The 17,803-nt window shown below is 34.4% G+C and overlaps 1 protein-coding gene across 3 annotated transcripts in view; it reads left to right on the top strand.

Moving 5' to 3' along the window:
* Positions 1-17,803, top strand: part of LOC142323011 (TLC domain-containing protein 2-like) — a 34,664-nt gene that overhangs the window by 14,252 nt on the left and 2,609 nt on the right. The window contains exons 3-6 of one of the 3 annotated variants that reach the window (XM_075362110.1): positions 1,637-1,719; positions 5,181-5,352; positions 8,482-8,586; positions 16,985-17,503. In XM_075362110.1, the coding sequence (XP_075218225.1) occupies positions 1,637-1,719; positions 5,181-5,352; positions 8,482-8,586; positions 16,985-17,031 (407 nt within the window). In that variant the 3' untranslated portion in view covers positions 17,032-17,503. Of the gene's footprint in view, positions 1-1,636; positions 1,720-5,180; positions 5,353-8,481; positions 8,587-9,007; positions 9,130-16,984; positions 17,504-17,803 lie in introns of those variants that run through there. The other 2 variants (XM_075362111.1, XM_075362109.1) reach the window with 2 other exon arrangements.

Here is a 17,803-nt window from a genome sequence, read left to right as displayed (position 1 = left end):
TTGATTTACGTGGTTTTAATTTACACGACTATTTTCAGGGATGAATTAACCACATAAATCAAGGGATTCTTGTATTTTTATTACATATATTACAAATAATTTATACAAAACACAAGATTGATCTATTAGATCTAATGTGTTTTCATACATATGTAATTTGTAAACAAATGGATGCTATGTTGTGAGTAGTTGATTAGAGCAGCATTCTCGTCAAAAATGTGAAACAAAAGTGTTTATAGCAGTAAACAAGATAGAATAAATATGAACCATGTTCATGATTTATTTGAACTGTGGGTGAATATACACTGTTTTTCGCCTGCAGTACATGTTCAATGAAAAGTGTTCTGCTACAGGCAGCGTCACTTGAATATGTTAAATATATACTATTATTTTGATATACCGGGTGATTCAAAAAGGACTTCACAACTTTAAAAGCATATAAAGATTTATTGAGATAACTTACAGATTCGATTGAGGTCTCATTTCATGGAGAAACACATCAAGTTTGCTTAGGGCACAAAAAACATTGACCTTAAGAGTTCCCGTGAATGTAATACAAAGTTTCATGAGGGTTTTCGTTACTTTATATTCATCAGTTATGGATGTTCACCTTGCCACTGATATATGAAATGTTGACTCATCACTAAAAATTATATTATCATTGTCTGCGATTCTATTCATCATTTCCATACAAAAAAGCAGCCAAGCAACTTTAACATCATCTGTAATGTATTGAACCATGTTTAGTTTGTATGGCTTCAAGTGCAATCGTTTATGTAATACGTGCCAAATAATTTGTTAAATGCCTATCTTATGTGATGCATGCCAAGTTGGTTCCTTCGGACTACATGCAAAGCTTTTTCTGAGTTGTTTCACAGCAGCTTTTGGGATGTGAGGGGCATCCTGGTGATTTTTTATGTCTAACAGAACAACTTGTCTCAACAAAGGTTTGGTGCCAAGAGTAAATTGTATGTGTACTAGGAGGCTCCCTATTGTACTCTACGATAATTACATTAAACTGCAGTTGCTGACTACAAATTGTGAAACCAAAACATACAGCCAGCACATTCCACACCAGTAAATGTATCCATTTTTAAAAACACTGGTGACAGCCCAAATACTGAATTCAGCTTGTTACCTTACCGGCTGAATTCGACGTATTAATACTGAATTCTGCTGATGACTGAATTCGGTATTAATGAACAACGTGAGTCAAATCTTGATATGTTTTACTATGAAATGAGACCTCAATCAAATCTGTAAGTTATTTAAACAAACTTTACATGCTTTTAAAGTTGTGAATTCCTTTTTGAATCATCCAGTATAGTTGAGTGCAGGTTTAATGTGCTTGCTTTTGCTTCTTTTTGTATAATGGAAATGCTTTATGTTACTGTGTTAGTAGATATTGTAGATTTAATTTAGGAAGCATTAACTTTAATGCAGTTTTTTATAGTTTTATTTTTTTTTAAAAATATTTATTTGTTTGTAACATTGCTAAAGAGTTAATATTTAACTAATTTTCTGCTTCCTTATTTTTATTTTTTAGTAGTGTTTATTTTTTAGTTTGTCATTAATTATAGTTTATCACAGTGTGAAATTTCATATTAAATTCCTAATAAGAATTGTTTTTTCCTAGGTTATTTTATTTATGATTTCTTAGATATGGTAATCCATGATCTTAAACCAAAAACCTATACGTTGTTAGTCCATCATGTGTTGGTGAGTGTATTACAGTAATATTAAAATTAGAATGGTATTTACAGTAGGAAATTCATAACTGTGTGAGTGCCACACCTTTCTAAAAAAAAAATTATGTTTAAATTTGTAAATAATTGTCTATGGTAATTTGGGCTATTGCCAAGAGTAATCCATTTGTTAATAGTTTTGTATTTTTGATTATACTTTACAGATATCCTGGTGATCTTGTTATTGCTGTTTGTTTATTGTAATATCTAATTTTTTTATTTAATTTTATCGTGTATTACTATTTTCCAAAAAAAATATTTGTAGAGTGAGAATATTCCCTTATTATTGTAGAATATGTATCCATATTAAATTTAAGTGAGTAATATTAAATTAATATTTAATATTACCTAATTATTTATTAGGTTTTAAAATTAAACTGATATTGGTTTAAAGTTTGTGTTAGTAGATGCACAGCTTGTTCTATTAGTACTGTTAATACCATTCTAAAATGTTACAATAAATAAAAGGCTTTTTCATTTTCTTCTTTTAGTATTAAAAATGTTATTTTAAATTGGTGTTTAAAAAGTGAAATGTGAGATAATACAATTTGAAGTAAACTTTTGTGAAAACCTTAAAAGAATTGCTTATTCTTTCACATATTGATACATCAGTTGTGGTAACTTTTTATCTCATAGTGGAAGCTAATATCCGTTTACACAACATAAAATGTTCGTAACCATTGATTTTAAATTTTATAATCAATTAAAAATATTATCCATCAGGTAAAAATTAGAGTAAGAACATTTGAACACTTAATCTGCCAGAGCATTTTCACAAGTTATCATTTTATCTTTAATTGCATTTCATTATTAATTGCATGTAAAACAGAATTTAAATTTAAATAGATGTACTAAGTAGCTAAATATAAGGCTTGAAATAAAAATCTCATTTCTTTGATTGTGGTCAAAGATGGAATAATTAACTTGAACAGGTAGTTTGTCTTGCTATTTTGTGTAAATTGAACTATATATAAATTAGGTAGATTAACTTGTTATTTAGTGTTGTAAATTAAACTTTTTGGTTAAAAATCAGCAAAGGCAAGTGTTTAAAAACATATTTTGCTTTATCTTCAACAATCGGTGTATGATATATTTAAATCATTCCACCATATCATATCAACATATTATTTATTGTAATAGTGATTTGCTGATTCAAAAGTTATTTGAAATGCTCTTTTATTTCTGATTGTTTTTTATGGGTTGTGATGTATTTATAAATTTTCTGTGATACTGCAAAAATAAATCTCTTGACTAATTGTCAAAATTTACTCAATCTACTATTTTTGTAGAAAAATAATTTATTAGATTGTTTCTACAAATCTTTGATCTGTTTTTAATTGTTCCAAGATCATTATTTATTTTATTCTTTTATTGAAATGATATTCATAATTATGATATTAAAATTATATGTATCTTACTTCTCCTTTATCAGTCACATAACCTCTGTTTATGATCTTTATTTATCAGAGTCTTGTTGGAATGTACTTGGCCTGACATAAAGATGGCACAATGATGATTCATTAGGTTATTCTTAAAGATAAGTAAAATAACCCAATAAAAAAGTGGGCTGCTGAAATTAAATGTAGTCAAACATCCATTCAAGATGATAAATGCTTGGGATACCCAAAAACCAGTATGACCGATTAAATTGTTAGAAAAATCCAGTGTTGTGTTAAATGATGGCTGACTGATGGTACGCAAACTTGCTGATGTGGGGGAACATTTTGATTGACTGTGCTCACTATATTTTACATGACATTTTGGTTAAGAAAAAGCTTTCTGCTCAATGGGTGCCGTGTTTTTTAACAGTCAACTTAAAACACATTTAAGTGAACATTTCTCAAGGGTCTTTCGACTTATTTAAACACGATTCACAATTCTGCTTAGTTTCTTTGATAATTTTGATAGTAGATGAAACATGGATGCCACCATTATATGTCAGAGATAAAACAGCAGTCCATCAAAGTGTGCTAAAGAAAGAGCAAATGGTTCCATCTGCAGGAAAAGTCTTCTAGGTCTTTTTAGAGTTTTCAGTGCAGTGCTCATACATTACATGGGAAAAGGAAGGACCAGTAGTATGGGTAGTGGTACGGTTCGCTACTGGACTGATTGAAGTGTGCTATTCAAGCTGAACATCCACATCTGACCAAAAAGTGTGTTCTTTCTCTACAAAAATGCGTCTGCTCACACATCTTAAGGTTGCTGCAAAACTCTGTGACCACCTACTCTTTCAAGTATTTCTAAATGCATTGCATTCACCAGATTTAGCTCCCAGTGATTACTTCCTCTTCTCAAACCTGGAGAAATGGCTTGCTGGTTAAAGATTCACTTCAACTGATGAGGTTAAAGTTGAGACTACCACTTATTTTACAAGGTTAGATGAATTGCATTATAGTGAGGATATTAAATGGTTTGACAGTTTGGGATCTAAATGTATGGAATTCCAAGATTACTATGTTAGAAAATAAATTATTTCTGAAAAATCTTGTTTTGTCTTTGTCAGGCCGAGAACTTTCTGAACAACCCCTGTAATTATGTGCATTAAATCATATACTTTCATGTTATCACTCAGTTAGTTGATTGTCTAAAAAAGTGGTTAGTTATTTCAGTAAGTTAGTTTAGCTTTTTGGTTTTAAATTTATTTTAAAAATTTAACTTTTGATATCTACATTAAAAAATGTACTACTTCCATTTTAATTAGCTCTTTTTCAAAATTTTAATTTCTTGATTTTAGATATTTTGTTTAACACTTTCCAGTCGACAGCTGTAGTAATATGTTGTGATATTTTAGTCCATCAGTCGGTAACCAGATGAGATAAGTGCTGGGATTCCATTGTTCTAAATACATTTTCCTTTATGCTACTAGTTCGCCAACTTCAGTATCAACCAACACAGTTCATTTTCTTTCCATTGGTGTCACTAGTTGCTATATTATATATATATATATGTTATGCTAGATTTATATAAGTTTTATGATACAATTTTCTCTTTACTAGTTCATTTAAATATCTTTTTAAATAGGTTAAACATGGCATTATTCAGTAAATAATTTTGAAAAACATAATACCTAATGTGCTTTAAATATTAGAAACACCAAGTTCTGAGCTTTAATTTAATATAAAAATATTACATAAAGGTTAAAAGGAAATTTTTGTATGATTTTTTGAAAAAAAGGTGAAAAACATCAGTCAGGGTGATGAGGATGAGGATGAGCATGAGTTTAGTCTTGAAAGGGTTAAAAAAAAATTAAATTATGTGTACGAGTTTACTCATGATAATTTTTTTCTTGCATAATTTTTTGAAAAAACTACTTGGAGAAAAAATGATGCACTAGTGTTGTTTTGTTAGTAAATATTGTTATTACAAATAGAAATCATTTTATTTGTAAGTTATTTTGTAACACTTTTTTTTTTTTTTTTACTTTTCCTGAAACAGGTGGTTCTTGGTTTTGGTGTTGCTTTGACTAGTTATCGATATCAAGGTTATACTCTATGTTCACTTTTTATTGAAATTAATAGTGTCTTCCTGCATATCCGTCAGTTGATGTTAATTCAAGGATGGGGAAGGGACGGTATTTTATATCGTATAAATAATTCATTTAATCTTGGTAATTATTTAATATCTTACTTTATTTATGCAATTTATTTACTCTTAATAACTATAGGATGATGCTCAATTAAAATTCTTTTATTTTTATGTAATAAAATTTTATGTGAAATATAAGATGTTTAAATTGAAGAATTTATGTTGGCACCTGCCATGTTCTTTTGTATTACTTGCTCAGATTTATTTCACTTAAACTATTATGAATGAAAACTGAAACAGTAAGTTTTGCCACTAAAGAAATATCATTTTTAAATTATTTGGGTAGGCTGCGAGTTGTAAAAAAAATGACAGAAAACAGAAATAACTAAAATTTTCAATAACATTGACATTTTACGTGGAATTCCTCTTATTTTTGGTGAATAATATTTTATCTAATTATCTTTATAAAAATGTTAAATGATAAAAATTAAAGCATGTAACATTTTTAATAACTTCTGTTGGTAATTTGTTTTGAATAATTTTTATCAGGGTTTCATTACTTGATATTGTTGTAGAATATACATATAGTTTGGTTGCATGTGTACTTGTAGTGGGAATTAAACAGTACAAGTCAGTTGGCTTCAAGTCGAGCTGCCGAGGAGAAGTGTGCATGCAATTGCAGTGTTCAGTTGATACATGTTATACAATTTATATTTTTACATTTTATTATACAGTGGACAGAAATCAATATAAAAATACATAATAGACAGGATTATAATTTATACAGTACAATTACTGTTATTCATATAAGTCTTTTTTATACCATAAAAATAAAACATTATTTCATAAATTCAATTGAACCTTATTTGGGAGTAATTCATTCCCTAACAGATATTAAATAAAAACATTTCCAAATGTCATCTTAAAAAGTTTTTTCCAAGTAATAAAGATAATTGATTTTTACTGAAGATACCATTTTAAAAAGTAAAACATGTTTAGTTTATAATTAAAAGAACTTATGCCTTTTATTATGGATTATTTAAAGTGTTTATACTTTTTAATAATATTTTATTAAGATTCAGAAATGATTATCGTAGGAATGCAAGATAATGTTGATGATTAATTATAATTAAAATGTGTTAAATGTCTTCTTAATTTATTTTTATAAATAGAAAAAAAATCTATCTAGAAATTATAGGTTCTGTTTACTTATTAAAATATATTATCTGTGCAGAATTTTTATTTAGCTCTTTTGTACTGATATTGCTGTTGTTTAGAAATTTTGAAGCAAATATATGAATGATTTTAAAACTGCTCATCTATGTGTAATACCAGACAGAATTGAAATGAGATAATCCAAGGAAAGAAAAAATCTTGTATTTATACAAATACGTAGATTAGAATATTCTGTTTATATTTCAAGAAAATTTCAAAATTAGTAGAACTGGCCAACCTGCTGGGTTAATTATACAATGTAGAAAAAAAATAGATGAATTAATCAAGTAGAATTGCAATGTGAAATAAAGAGATTGGGCTTGTTTTTTAAGTTCGTGTGTAGAACAAACAGTCTTTTAGTAATGTCAGCTGGTTGAAAAATATAGACCACTGTTACGTTATGTATATGATTGTTGTTTAAGTGCTTAACACATTATGTTCTCTATGCTCATAATGTTTCCCTAATTACATTATGTGATTATTTCCTTTCTAATGTTCTTATACCTAAAGTAGAATATCTGAAGTTCCACTGTAGAATGTTTGTAATTGTACGTATACTTATACATTTCATATTAATTTTTTAAACTTGTGAGCAATTGAGACCAAAGTTTCTTTGGTTACTCTACATTATCCTCTGAGTAAGCGCTAAGCCTTCATCCTTCAATTAAAATATATTGAAATGTTGCATTTCTTCAAAATACATTATTATACTGAAAAGTGCAGACATCTGAACTCCTCCTTTCAGGCATTGTATCTACAGAGGCTTTTCTCTAATCCCTTCAATTAACTTAAGTTTAATATTGTAGTATTTAAATGATCCTTGTCTAAAATGTGTTAAAATTCAAGGAAAAGTTAAATCCTCAAAGTGTCGTAGAATTCTGCTCCTTTTTTTACTTTCCTTGGCACCCTATGGCTTTGGTTCCTTCAATTAACAAAAATCAAACTTCTCAGTCCCGATTTTTGAACTAGTGTTATTACCAGTAAAAAAACTGAATGATTTTAATGACAGTTGGAAACTATTGACCTAGTCACTCTGTATATGATCTGTCTTTTTCAAAATTTATCTACAAATAAGAAGTAAAAGACGTAATGGTGTCAATGAGATTTAATTTTCCAAGGGGAATTATTGTGCACCATTCCTAAATTTGAAACTTTTTTTGTAGGAAAAATATCTTAAAAAATGTTAATCGATCCCATCTTGTTTAAAATAAAAATAACTAAAAATTAAGTTTCTAATTTGTTTGATGTTTGCTAATTTTATGAATGTGTAACTATAACCATCATTCATAATAAATCAGGTATTTCTAGTAGTCATAAAATTCTGTTATGCTACGGTGCATGTATATTAGATACTGTAATTGTAACAGTTATAAGTGACTGAAAATGAGACAAGTCACTTCCAAAAGTATCATAACTCTTCCAGTGAATAACAAGTATACAATGCCAGGCTTACTAAGGAAAGTGAGCTTGAAATGGCTTCCCATGCTTTTTTTTCTGGTTATACTGTTGTTTATCAGCATGGATAGCTTACCAAAATCAGGTAATTTATAGTCCTACAAATAACACCCTCATTCTGTTCCATCGCAGGAACTAGCTGTATGATATGTTTCTTTAATCTCAGAAAAGGCAATCGTAACTGGTGCCACACCTTGTAGAATTTACATACATCATAATTATAAGAAATTTGTGTTAGACAATGTAAAGCAGCAAATTGATTTCCTGTTTCTGTATTTATCCATTTACTAGTGAAACAGTACGATGACAAAGGACTGTTAATGTATCAGTATAAAAGTTTTGTTTGAAATTTTTGTGCTTAAGTTTCTGTCCAGTTTATATGAGAACACGACGTGTCTACTGCTGAAAGAATTTTTTTACACAGATATGAGTGTTTGGTATTTTAAATGAAAGGATTTTATGGTAATTAATAGAAAAATATATTCAGTCATTTTTATGTTATTAATGCCACTTCTATGGTTTTAATTAATTTATTTTAAAGGAACGTTTGTCATATTCCGATTTCTTACAATGGGTTGGTTAACGAGATTCCTTATACAGCATCGCCATGATTTTTCAACTGTAGCTCTTAGAGTTGCTGCTTTGGGTAAGTTTTAAATTTTAGAATTTTTTAATTAATGATTTAATTATGTATCTAACACTTTTAATTATGATTGTAATTATATATTAATTTATTCTACAAAATATTCTAAATCTTTGCATGCAGTGTGTGTAATTGGAATGTTATCTCCATTCATAATTTGATATCTCTGCAGTTAATGTTGTGTGCTGTACGAAGATAATGGTGAAAGATTTTATGCATTAATATTAACATTGTAACTCTTTTATGTTTTACACTAAAAAAAACATGGGTTGAAGTTACTTTTTACCCTTCAACACCAGCTTATTATTTCAGATTGCATTTTGATAATTATCCTGTTCTTTTCTAGTTATCCATGAACAACATTGATTATAAGAATCTGTACTGTAGATAATTAAAAATAAATGCTGAATTTCTATCTTTTTAGGTAAAATTTTTAAGTGCCTTCACTGATTTACAACAGTAAAAAATGATATTCTTTCAAAACATGAAAAATCTTTATTAAACAACCAGAGTTACACAAAAACATGTTATTAATCTCTACTGGAATTTATCTGATCTTTCTGAAGAAAAAGAATTAATGTTACATTTAGCCTAATAAAAAAAAAATGCAATAAATATAAAAGATTGTTTAAATTATTTATAAATGTAATTGACAAGTTAGCAGTAGCTCTAAAAAAAAACCACAATCAAAAGATAATAATTGTTTTTTACGGAGGGAGGTGGAAATACATTTACTCATGGAGTGTCAGGCTCCTGCTGATGATATTATCCAATCACTATCAGCAGACTACCAACTAAAATTACCACCCTTTCTACCAGGACTCGACCCGGAACTGTTTAGCACATTACTTCTGGTCGAATCCTCCTATACTAGCCTGAATAGGTGCTACCTAATTTTTAACGCCTCTTCGTTAGAACCACGATCTCCGTTTTGTTGAGGCTTAGAGACAATACATGGTCGTCCAGCCAGGCACCGATTCTGTGCATGGCTCGGCTGAGCCTCAGTTGGGCGCGCTCCACGTCGCGGTCTGCGAAAAGTAGCGCAACGTCGTCAGCGTACCCAACCAAGACAGATTCTTCAGGTATCTCCAGTCTCAGCAAGCCATCGTAGACGGCGTTCCAGAGGTCGGGGCCGAGAATCGAACCCTGCGCTGCCCTTGACGTGATCGCAGTCCTACGCCAGCCTACCGCGGTCTCGTAAATGAGACCCCGGTTCCTCAGGTATGCGTCCACCATTCTGAGGAGGTATTGAGGCACATGGAACGAATGCTCCATGGCCCGAATCATATCGCTCCGCCGTGCGGAGTTGAAAGCGTTTTTAACGTCTAACGTAACGGGAAGGACCACACGTCGCGAAAAATGATTGTGGTCCTCTGCTCGCCGCACTGCCACAACAACCTCTTGAATTGCGTCTAGGGTCGACCGACCCTCCCGGAAAGCGGGCTGGTTGGGTGACAGGCCACCTGCCTGATGCATCGCCGCAGCCAGTCTTTTCTTTAACAGCTTCAACAATACCTTCCCAGCTGTGTCAAGCACGCACAGTGGGCGGTAGGAGGACGGCGACTCTGGATTTTCTTTGCCCTTGGGAATTAGCGCAAGACGCGCGGTCTACCACCTGCCGCTAAATTACCCAGCCTTCAGACATGCATTATAAATGTCTAGAAGAAGATTGAGCCTGCAGCGCCCCACAAGTTTGAGCACCTTGGCCGGTATACCGTTGGAACCAGGGGCTTTTTTGCCTTTCAGCGACCGTAGGACTCCCTTCAGCCACTCCATCGAGATGAACGGAAAGTCGCCGTTAGTCTCGTATAGTGGAGCTGGTGACGGCGAGATCACTAATCGCTGAGTTACTATCTTGTAACCCAGCCCCCAAGGGTCTGCATCCATGGTCTCCATTAGTTCTCTCCAGCAGTGTGCCTTGCTCTCGTTGATGGCTCGATGGAGCCGCTTCTTTGCCGTCTTATACTCGGCTGACCTGGCGTTTGCGTCTGTGCGATTCCTTGCACATTGCGCCACTCATCTTAGTCGACACTCTGTGCAACTCCACAATCTCCGGGGTCCACCAGTACACGGGTCGCTTCCAGTTCCTCGGCCCCCTGTGGGTAATGGAAGCATCCCATGCAGAAGTGATCAGCCGCATGGTCGAAGCAACTACGCCTTCAGCGCCTCCCCCCTTTGGTGATGTTTTCAGAGGCTAATACCTCTGAGGAGATCTTTCTTTTGAATTTCTTCTCGTCGATTTTATTGATGTTGTATCTTTTCACCAGCCATGGAGGCCCCGGGTGCTCTCGTCCACCATCTAGGACTCTAAATGAGATATATTGGTGGTCGCTACCGGTATAATCCTCGAGAACCCTCCAGTCCTGGATGCGTGACCAGCTCTTCGGAGGGGAGGGAAATGTCAGGAATGGTTTCCAAATATCCTGGGCGGTGGAACATCGTCGTGTTCCCTGTATTGAGGATCACGAGTCCAGTACGTGCCACCATGTCCAGAATGTATTTCCCTCTAGAGTTGGTATGCGCCACTCCGTAGAGTTTATTTTACCCCGGTAGAGCGGGGTATAATAAAGATGGCCACCATTTTATAATTTGCAAAGGTATTTAAGTCCTAATTTTTTGCTAATTTTAAAACTATTACAAAGACACTTACCAAATATTAATGTGATTCCTCTATCTGAACTTGAGATATAAATTTTTATATAAAAATAAGAAAATGGTGGACAGGTAGACAGGTTGAGAACGAAGGAGAAATTGGCATTTTTCCCAAGGATATTTTTTTTTAACTTTTACAAGTAGAATCCGAAAAAGTATAGCCATCCCACCATTTTAGAAACATCCTCTATATATTACTATTATTATCTTTTATGACCACATAGGATCACTTTAGTCAGCCCATTATCTGGTCTTTGATGGGACTGTTTGGGCCTTGTAGTCCTCCTAACACTTTTTCATATGTTCAGATCTTTGTGTCCTTTCTAGTGTTGAAAATGTGAGTTTTTTTGTGAGTGAAATGAGTGTTTTGTTCTTGATTTTCTTGTTTAATTTTATTTTATCTATGGTGTCTTCTGGTGTAAGTTCAATTTCCTTCAGACCCTCTATTATTTCTCTGATCCATCTGCATCCTGTCTTGGTGTTCTTCAAGATTGTACTGAACTAGCTGTTTCAGAAGTCTTGAATCTTGGATTCTCATGATATTTCTAAAGAATCCTAGTCTCCTCTTATTTATGGTAGTATCACTGATGGGTTCTAACTCTTTGTTCATGACTTTGTTGGGAACAATCCACTACTACCCATCTTTTTTGGTACTTTTTATTGATGCAGGTTCTTTCAATTTTCTGGAATCTGTCTATCTTTGATTATTCGTTGTTGTAGTGCCTTATTTTTGAATTTATTGATTTTTTTTATTGAAATATACAAAGTTAATTTTTGAGCTTCAGCTAGTTTGCTTCTTCTTCTTTGGATTGAGATTTTTTTATTTAGGTTGTTTATTATTTCTCTGAGGTATATGATTTTATTATTTTTTATGTTTACTTCTGTTATCGTGCTGGTTTTTTGGGACATAATTTCTGTCTTTTTTAATGATATTTTAACGTCAATTTTATTTGCAATGTTTTGAAGTTCTAATAACTGATATAGATTTGTCTATGTAGTTCGCTAATAGTGCCAAATCATTGGTGAAACCAAGACAGTTTGTTTTGATTTTTCGGCCTACGAGGTCTGTAAATAAAGTAATGAGACTAGTTTTTTTTTGCAGCCAAAGTGGAACACTGTAAAGTTACTAGTAAGCATATGGTTACATGAACAGCTGATTTATATTAGGTATTAATATTTTTAGTCTATTGTTGCTATGTGAGACGTAAACAAACTTTTCATGAAACGAGTTTTTGTTGTGCATTACAAAAATGAGTGATACTAATTATGAGCAATGTTGTGCAATCAAGTTTTATGTTAGACTCAGTGAGAATGCTACTGAAACTTTTGCAAAATTGAAAAGGGCATATGGAGATGATGCTTTGTCACGAGCCCAAGTTTTTAGGTTGTTTAAAGCATTTTCAGATGGCCGGGAATCAGGTGTGGACGATCCACGCTGTGGATCGTTAACATCAAAAAGTGACGACAATGTTGAGTGAATCAGAGACTTTGTGGTACGACTGGCGATTAACTGTCAGAATGATTGCAGAACAATTTAATTTGAACTGTACCGCAGTTCATAAAATTTTGACAAACGAATTGGACATGAAAAAAATTTGTGCAAAATTGGTCCCAAAAAACCTCACTGTTGAACAGAAAAACAAGAGGGTGGAAGTGTGCCGCAATCTTCTAGGGTGAATTGAAACTGTTTCTGATTTTCTAAAAAAATGTTATTACTGGTGATGAATCTCGGATATTTGAGTATGATCGAGAAACAAAATGCCAGAGCATGTAGTGGTACACTTCAAATTCACAAAGTCCCAAAAGAGCAAAAATGAGCAAATCAGAACCATACAATTTGTTTCATTGATAGTATTGGCATTATCCATAAGAAGTTTTTGCCTACAGGACAGGCTAAACCAATATGTTTACCAAGAAATTCTTGAAAGACTGTGGAAAAGTGTTGCCCGCGTAAGACCAGCCATCAAAGACAACTGGGTGCTGCATCATGACATTGCACCTTGTCACACTGCACTATCAATTAATGAGTTGACAAAGAAAAACATTCCTGTAGTTCCTTAACCACCTTTTTCACCTGACTTGAGTCAGTCCGACTTTTTCCTATTTCCAACTTTTAAAAAACATCCAACAGGACACACACCATTTTGGAAGAGTAGAAATCATTAAAAAAAATGTAACCGACCCATCTGAAGGATATTCCGGTTTCAGAGTTCCACCACTGCTATGAAGAGCAGGAAAAGCGCTCCTCATAGAGTCCATGTATAATTGGATTGTAAATAAAAAGTTTTTCTGAACCAGTCTCATTATTTTATTTACAGGCCTAATATTTTTATTTTTGGGGGAATAATTTTTTGAGCCAATCCCTAATTACCATTTCTAGAGTTCAGTTGAATAATAGCCGTGAGAGCCCATCGCCTTGGCGCAGTCCTGTTTTGATCTCAAATGGTTCTGAGAGCTTGTCTCTGAATTTTACCTTCAACTTAGTGTGTGTGTTCAGTTTTATCATGTTTATTAATTTGGACTGTAGTCTGAGGTGTCTTAGAATTTTTAGTTCGGATCCTTTGTGGATGCAGTCATAGGCTTTCTTGAAATCTACAAATATTATCGCCATGTCTCTATTTCTTTTCCTATTGTAATTCATTATTAGCTTGAGACTCATGATCTGGACAGCTCCACCTGGGTCTGAAACCTCCCTGGAATTCTCCTAGTTCTTTCTTAGTTATGAACCGATCCTGTTGAGGATGATTTTTGAAAGAATTTTGTATGTTGTGTCTAGGAGTGAGATTCTCCTGTAATTATTATGATCCTATTTTGTCTAGTGGATGGGTGAGGGTTATAATCCAGTGTTCTGGTAGTTCTTTGTTCCTGATATTGACAAGCTGTTGATGAAGGGCAATTTTTGCTGAACTTCTTGCATGTTTCTAGATCTATAAAAAAGTCAGATCTTCTCGCACTGCTTTGGAATTCTTCATCTCACCCAGAGCTTTATTGTGGTAGGGCTGATGTTTTCTGATGGTATTCAGGTTTTGGTGTTGCCTCCCATCGAGCTGCGGGCCACGCAGCTGGTCTCCACATACGAAGGAACGCCGAAGGCGGAAGCCGGGAGGCAGCTGATGGTCAACTGGCAGGAGATGTGGAGAACGGATACGGCTGGGGCATGGACCAGGAGACTGATCCCGGACTTGGGACCGTGGGTCAGGCGGAGGCATGGGGAGGTAGATTACTTCCTCACGCAGTTCCTGTCTGGACACGGGGAGTTCGGGGTCTACCTACATCGGTTCAAGAGAAGACGGACACCGAGGTGCTTCTACTGCGGTCAGGATGACACGCCGGAGCACACCTTTTACGAGTGCGAAAGGTGGGCTGTGGTCCGGCAGAGGCATGGCACAGATGGCCTCACTCCAGAAACAACTGTAGCTCACATGCTGAAAGGGAAGAGAGAATGGGATGCGGTACAGAGCATGGTGGCTAGCATCCTGAAGACGAAGGAGGTACATGGAAGAGAGTGGGGAGAAGACTTCTAGGCGCGGGTAAGCAGCAATGTCCCTAGCAAGTATACTGTGTGTTTCTTCTACTATATATATTATTTTTGTGTTGTATGGTATTGTGAATTCATTGTCTCCATTGTCACTGTGGTTGGTACTCTACGGCCGGCTCGAGATGACAAGCACGATCGCTTCGACCGTGTGCAGGAGGGCCACGGCTAGAGGTGACATCGCCGAAGAGACAACATGAAGTGGGTTTCATTTATTATGTATTTTCCTTGTATTGTATGATTGTGGTATTATTTTATTTTATTGATTGTGTTCCTTCTAACGGTTACGAGGGCACTCACAGCGAACGTGCCCGCGGATTGCGGAAGGAGGAATAAGTTCAGACGCCAACGTGATGGGCTGCAACTGAAGGGAGGAAAAATAAATAAATAAATAAAATACAGGGGGCGAATCGTGGTCGCCGTGCAGGGCCAGGGAGGCAGCCTGGATGCAGAGGACGCTTTGGCTCCTTCATATGCAAGAATGAAGGTCAGTTGGGGTGCTCCGATGATGCATTTGGGACCCTCAGGTGTGAGAGGGGGACGCGGCGGTTTGCCGGCTTCGCGCAATGCGTAGCCGGCAACCTAGTGTAGGGACGGGAAGGGTAGCCTCTAAGTGGAGGGATGTAGTGGTTGTCCAGAAGGGAGGGCTGCTGCATCCTGATGAAACTGAGAGGACCCCGATGGGACGCCAAAGAAAAGGCAAGACAGGGGGGCAGTCGACTGCCACGACACTCCGACATTCCTGCGCATAGCCTAACGGCGGAGGCCGGGGATGTTGGGGGTGTTTAAGAAAAAAAAAAAAAAAAAAAAAAAAGGTTTTGGTGTTGAAGTTTAGGGGAGTTCTATCGGTTCTTCGCAACTTAGGCGTTTTTTGAAATATTTAACTAGGATTTCTGCATTGTCTTTATTGTTATGGGCTATTTTACTGTTTTTATTCTTTATTAGTAAGGTTGGGGATTCATATTTTTGAGCTGAATTTTGAAGGTTTTGTAGTAGTCTCTTGACTGTTTTATTGAATTTTTCTTCTATTGACTTCAGTGTGCTTTATGGTATTGTCTTTTTATTCTCCTTAGGGTTGGGGTGGTTTCTTTTATTTGTTGTAGTAGATTTTGGAAGGATATTTCTAATTTTTGGGATTGGTTGAAATAGCCATGCTTGATGTCTTTTCTTCACTGTTTCGTCACATTTGCTGTTCCATCATTGATGGTTTTAATGGGATTTTAGTGGTACTAATTCTTCTGTGATTTGTTTAAGGTTGTTGACTAGATCTTCAAGTTTATCTGAGATTGTTATTTTTTCAGTTGCTTTTTGGTAATTTTCATTCTTGATTAGTTTGGTAGGGTCGATTTTTCTTTTAGTTTTAGGGACTTGGTTTTTTGCTTTCTTTGGGGAGTAAATTTAATTTTGATTTTGGCCACATAGTGGACTGTGCCTGTGTCTACTCCTTGGAAGACTTTTAAATTGTAGATCTCTTTGTCATGGTGTTTGTCCATGAAGACATGTCTAGTTGCCTTTCTTGTTTAGTGTAGTCGGGTGTTTCCAGGTTTTGAGTTTTTGAGGTTTCTTCTTGAAGTATGTGAATTTTGAGGTTAGATTGTAGTTTCTGCAGAGATCGACAAGTTTCTGTTCACTTTTGTTTGTTTTCTTTTGGGTGAGCCATTTTTTGATGATGTCATGATATCTTCTTTCTCTGCTCAGTCAAACATTGAAGTCTCTGATTAATTGTATAACATGGTTTATGGGGATGTCATTTATGGTCAGGTCGAGTAGTCCCAGAACTTTTCTGTTTCTTTACGATCTTTTGGAGAGTTATTTTTATTATTAGTGGCTGTATGGGCGTTAATTATAGTACAGATTTTATTAGTTGCTTTTAGGGCAAGTGTTGAGTTTCTTGCGGATTGTGACTTGAATTCTTGTATGGAGTTTATTATTTTGAAGCTGACTAAAAAGCCTGTCTCAAACTGTGGGACATTTTTCATCACTCTCTTCCCAGGTATACCTTTGTAGAGCCTATATCCTTGAGATTCCATGGCATCCTGGTTGGCGTTTCTTATTTCCTGCAGACCCATGATGAGAATTTTGGTTGGTCCATTAGGCCAGTTATTATTTTTAGTTTATCAGACTGCATGAGCAAGTTTACATTGTGTGTGGAAATGTAGGTGATTTGCTTCAGTTTGATTTTGGACTTTGTATTTTTCTTGTTTGTGTGTGTAGTGTTGGGGCATTCCAATGCTTCTGATCGCATTTTATCTTCTAAGTAGCAGCCTACTATATCCGAATGCTGCCTTTGAATTATGGTGTTGCTTGGTTCTGCTGGAGGAGTATTCCTTAAAAGACCTTTCATGATTGATTGTCAAGGGGTGACCTGTGATGGGACTAGGTCCTGAATTGCAACTCTAAATGTGATCTAGTGAGGTGTGATTTGATGATAACTGAAGCTGTGAAGTTTGTTTAATTCAGTTCACTGGACAAATTTCTCCTATTTGTTCTGGATATATTCATGCGCACATCATGGAGGCTCAATCTGATTTTTGTTACAGTTATTTTGGAGAAAAGTTACAAAGTCTGATCCTAAACATTACATAAAAATCTGATTACATATCATTACATTACATATCCTAAACGTTAGATAAAAATTAACCAAAGGAAATTATACATCTTTTTTATTAATATCATATGACATACGGACCATACTATAATAACAATTATAATCACAAATCAGTTTGATTTGCATAAAATAGTACTCATAAATTCATATACAAAATTTTCTTTCTTCAGAAAAAAATGTTAAAAATGAACAGTATAAGTTATAAAATTAACTAAGATGATAAAAGAAAAATTTCTGTGACAAAAAATGTAAGTAGAATAACTACTATTTCAAAAAAATTATTGTGCTGAATGAAATGTTAAATAAAATATTTCCTTATAAAAAGTTGCATAAAATTTCTTGCATTAATTGGTCTCATAAATAAAGTTTTTACATCGGACTTGGTAGATCTGAATTACAAGGAGATTATTCACAGTTCATAAGAG

This window comes from Lycorma delicatula, chromosome 4 (assembly GCF_047948215.1).
Source record: "Lycorma delicatula isolate Av1 chromosome 4, ASM4794821v1, whole genome shotgun sequence".
Taxonomy (NCBI): domain Eukaryota; kingdom Metazoa; phylum Arthropoda; class Insecta; order Hemiptera; family Fulgoridae; genus Lycorma; species Lycorma delicatula.
The sequence above is the reverse complement of the archived record's forward strand: the minus strand, read 5'-3'. Positions and strand labels throughout refer to the sequence as shown.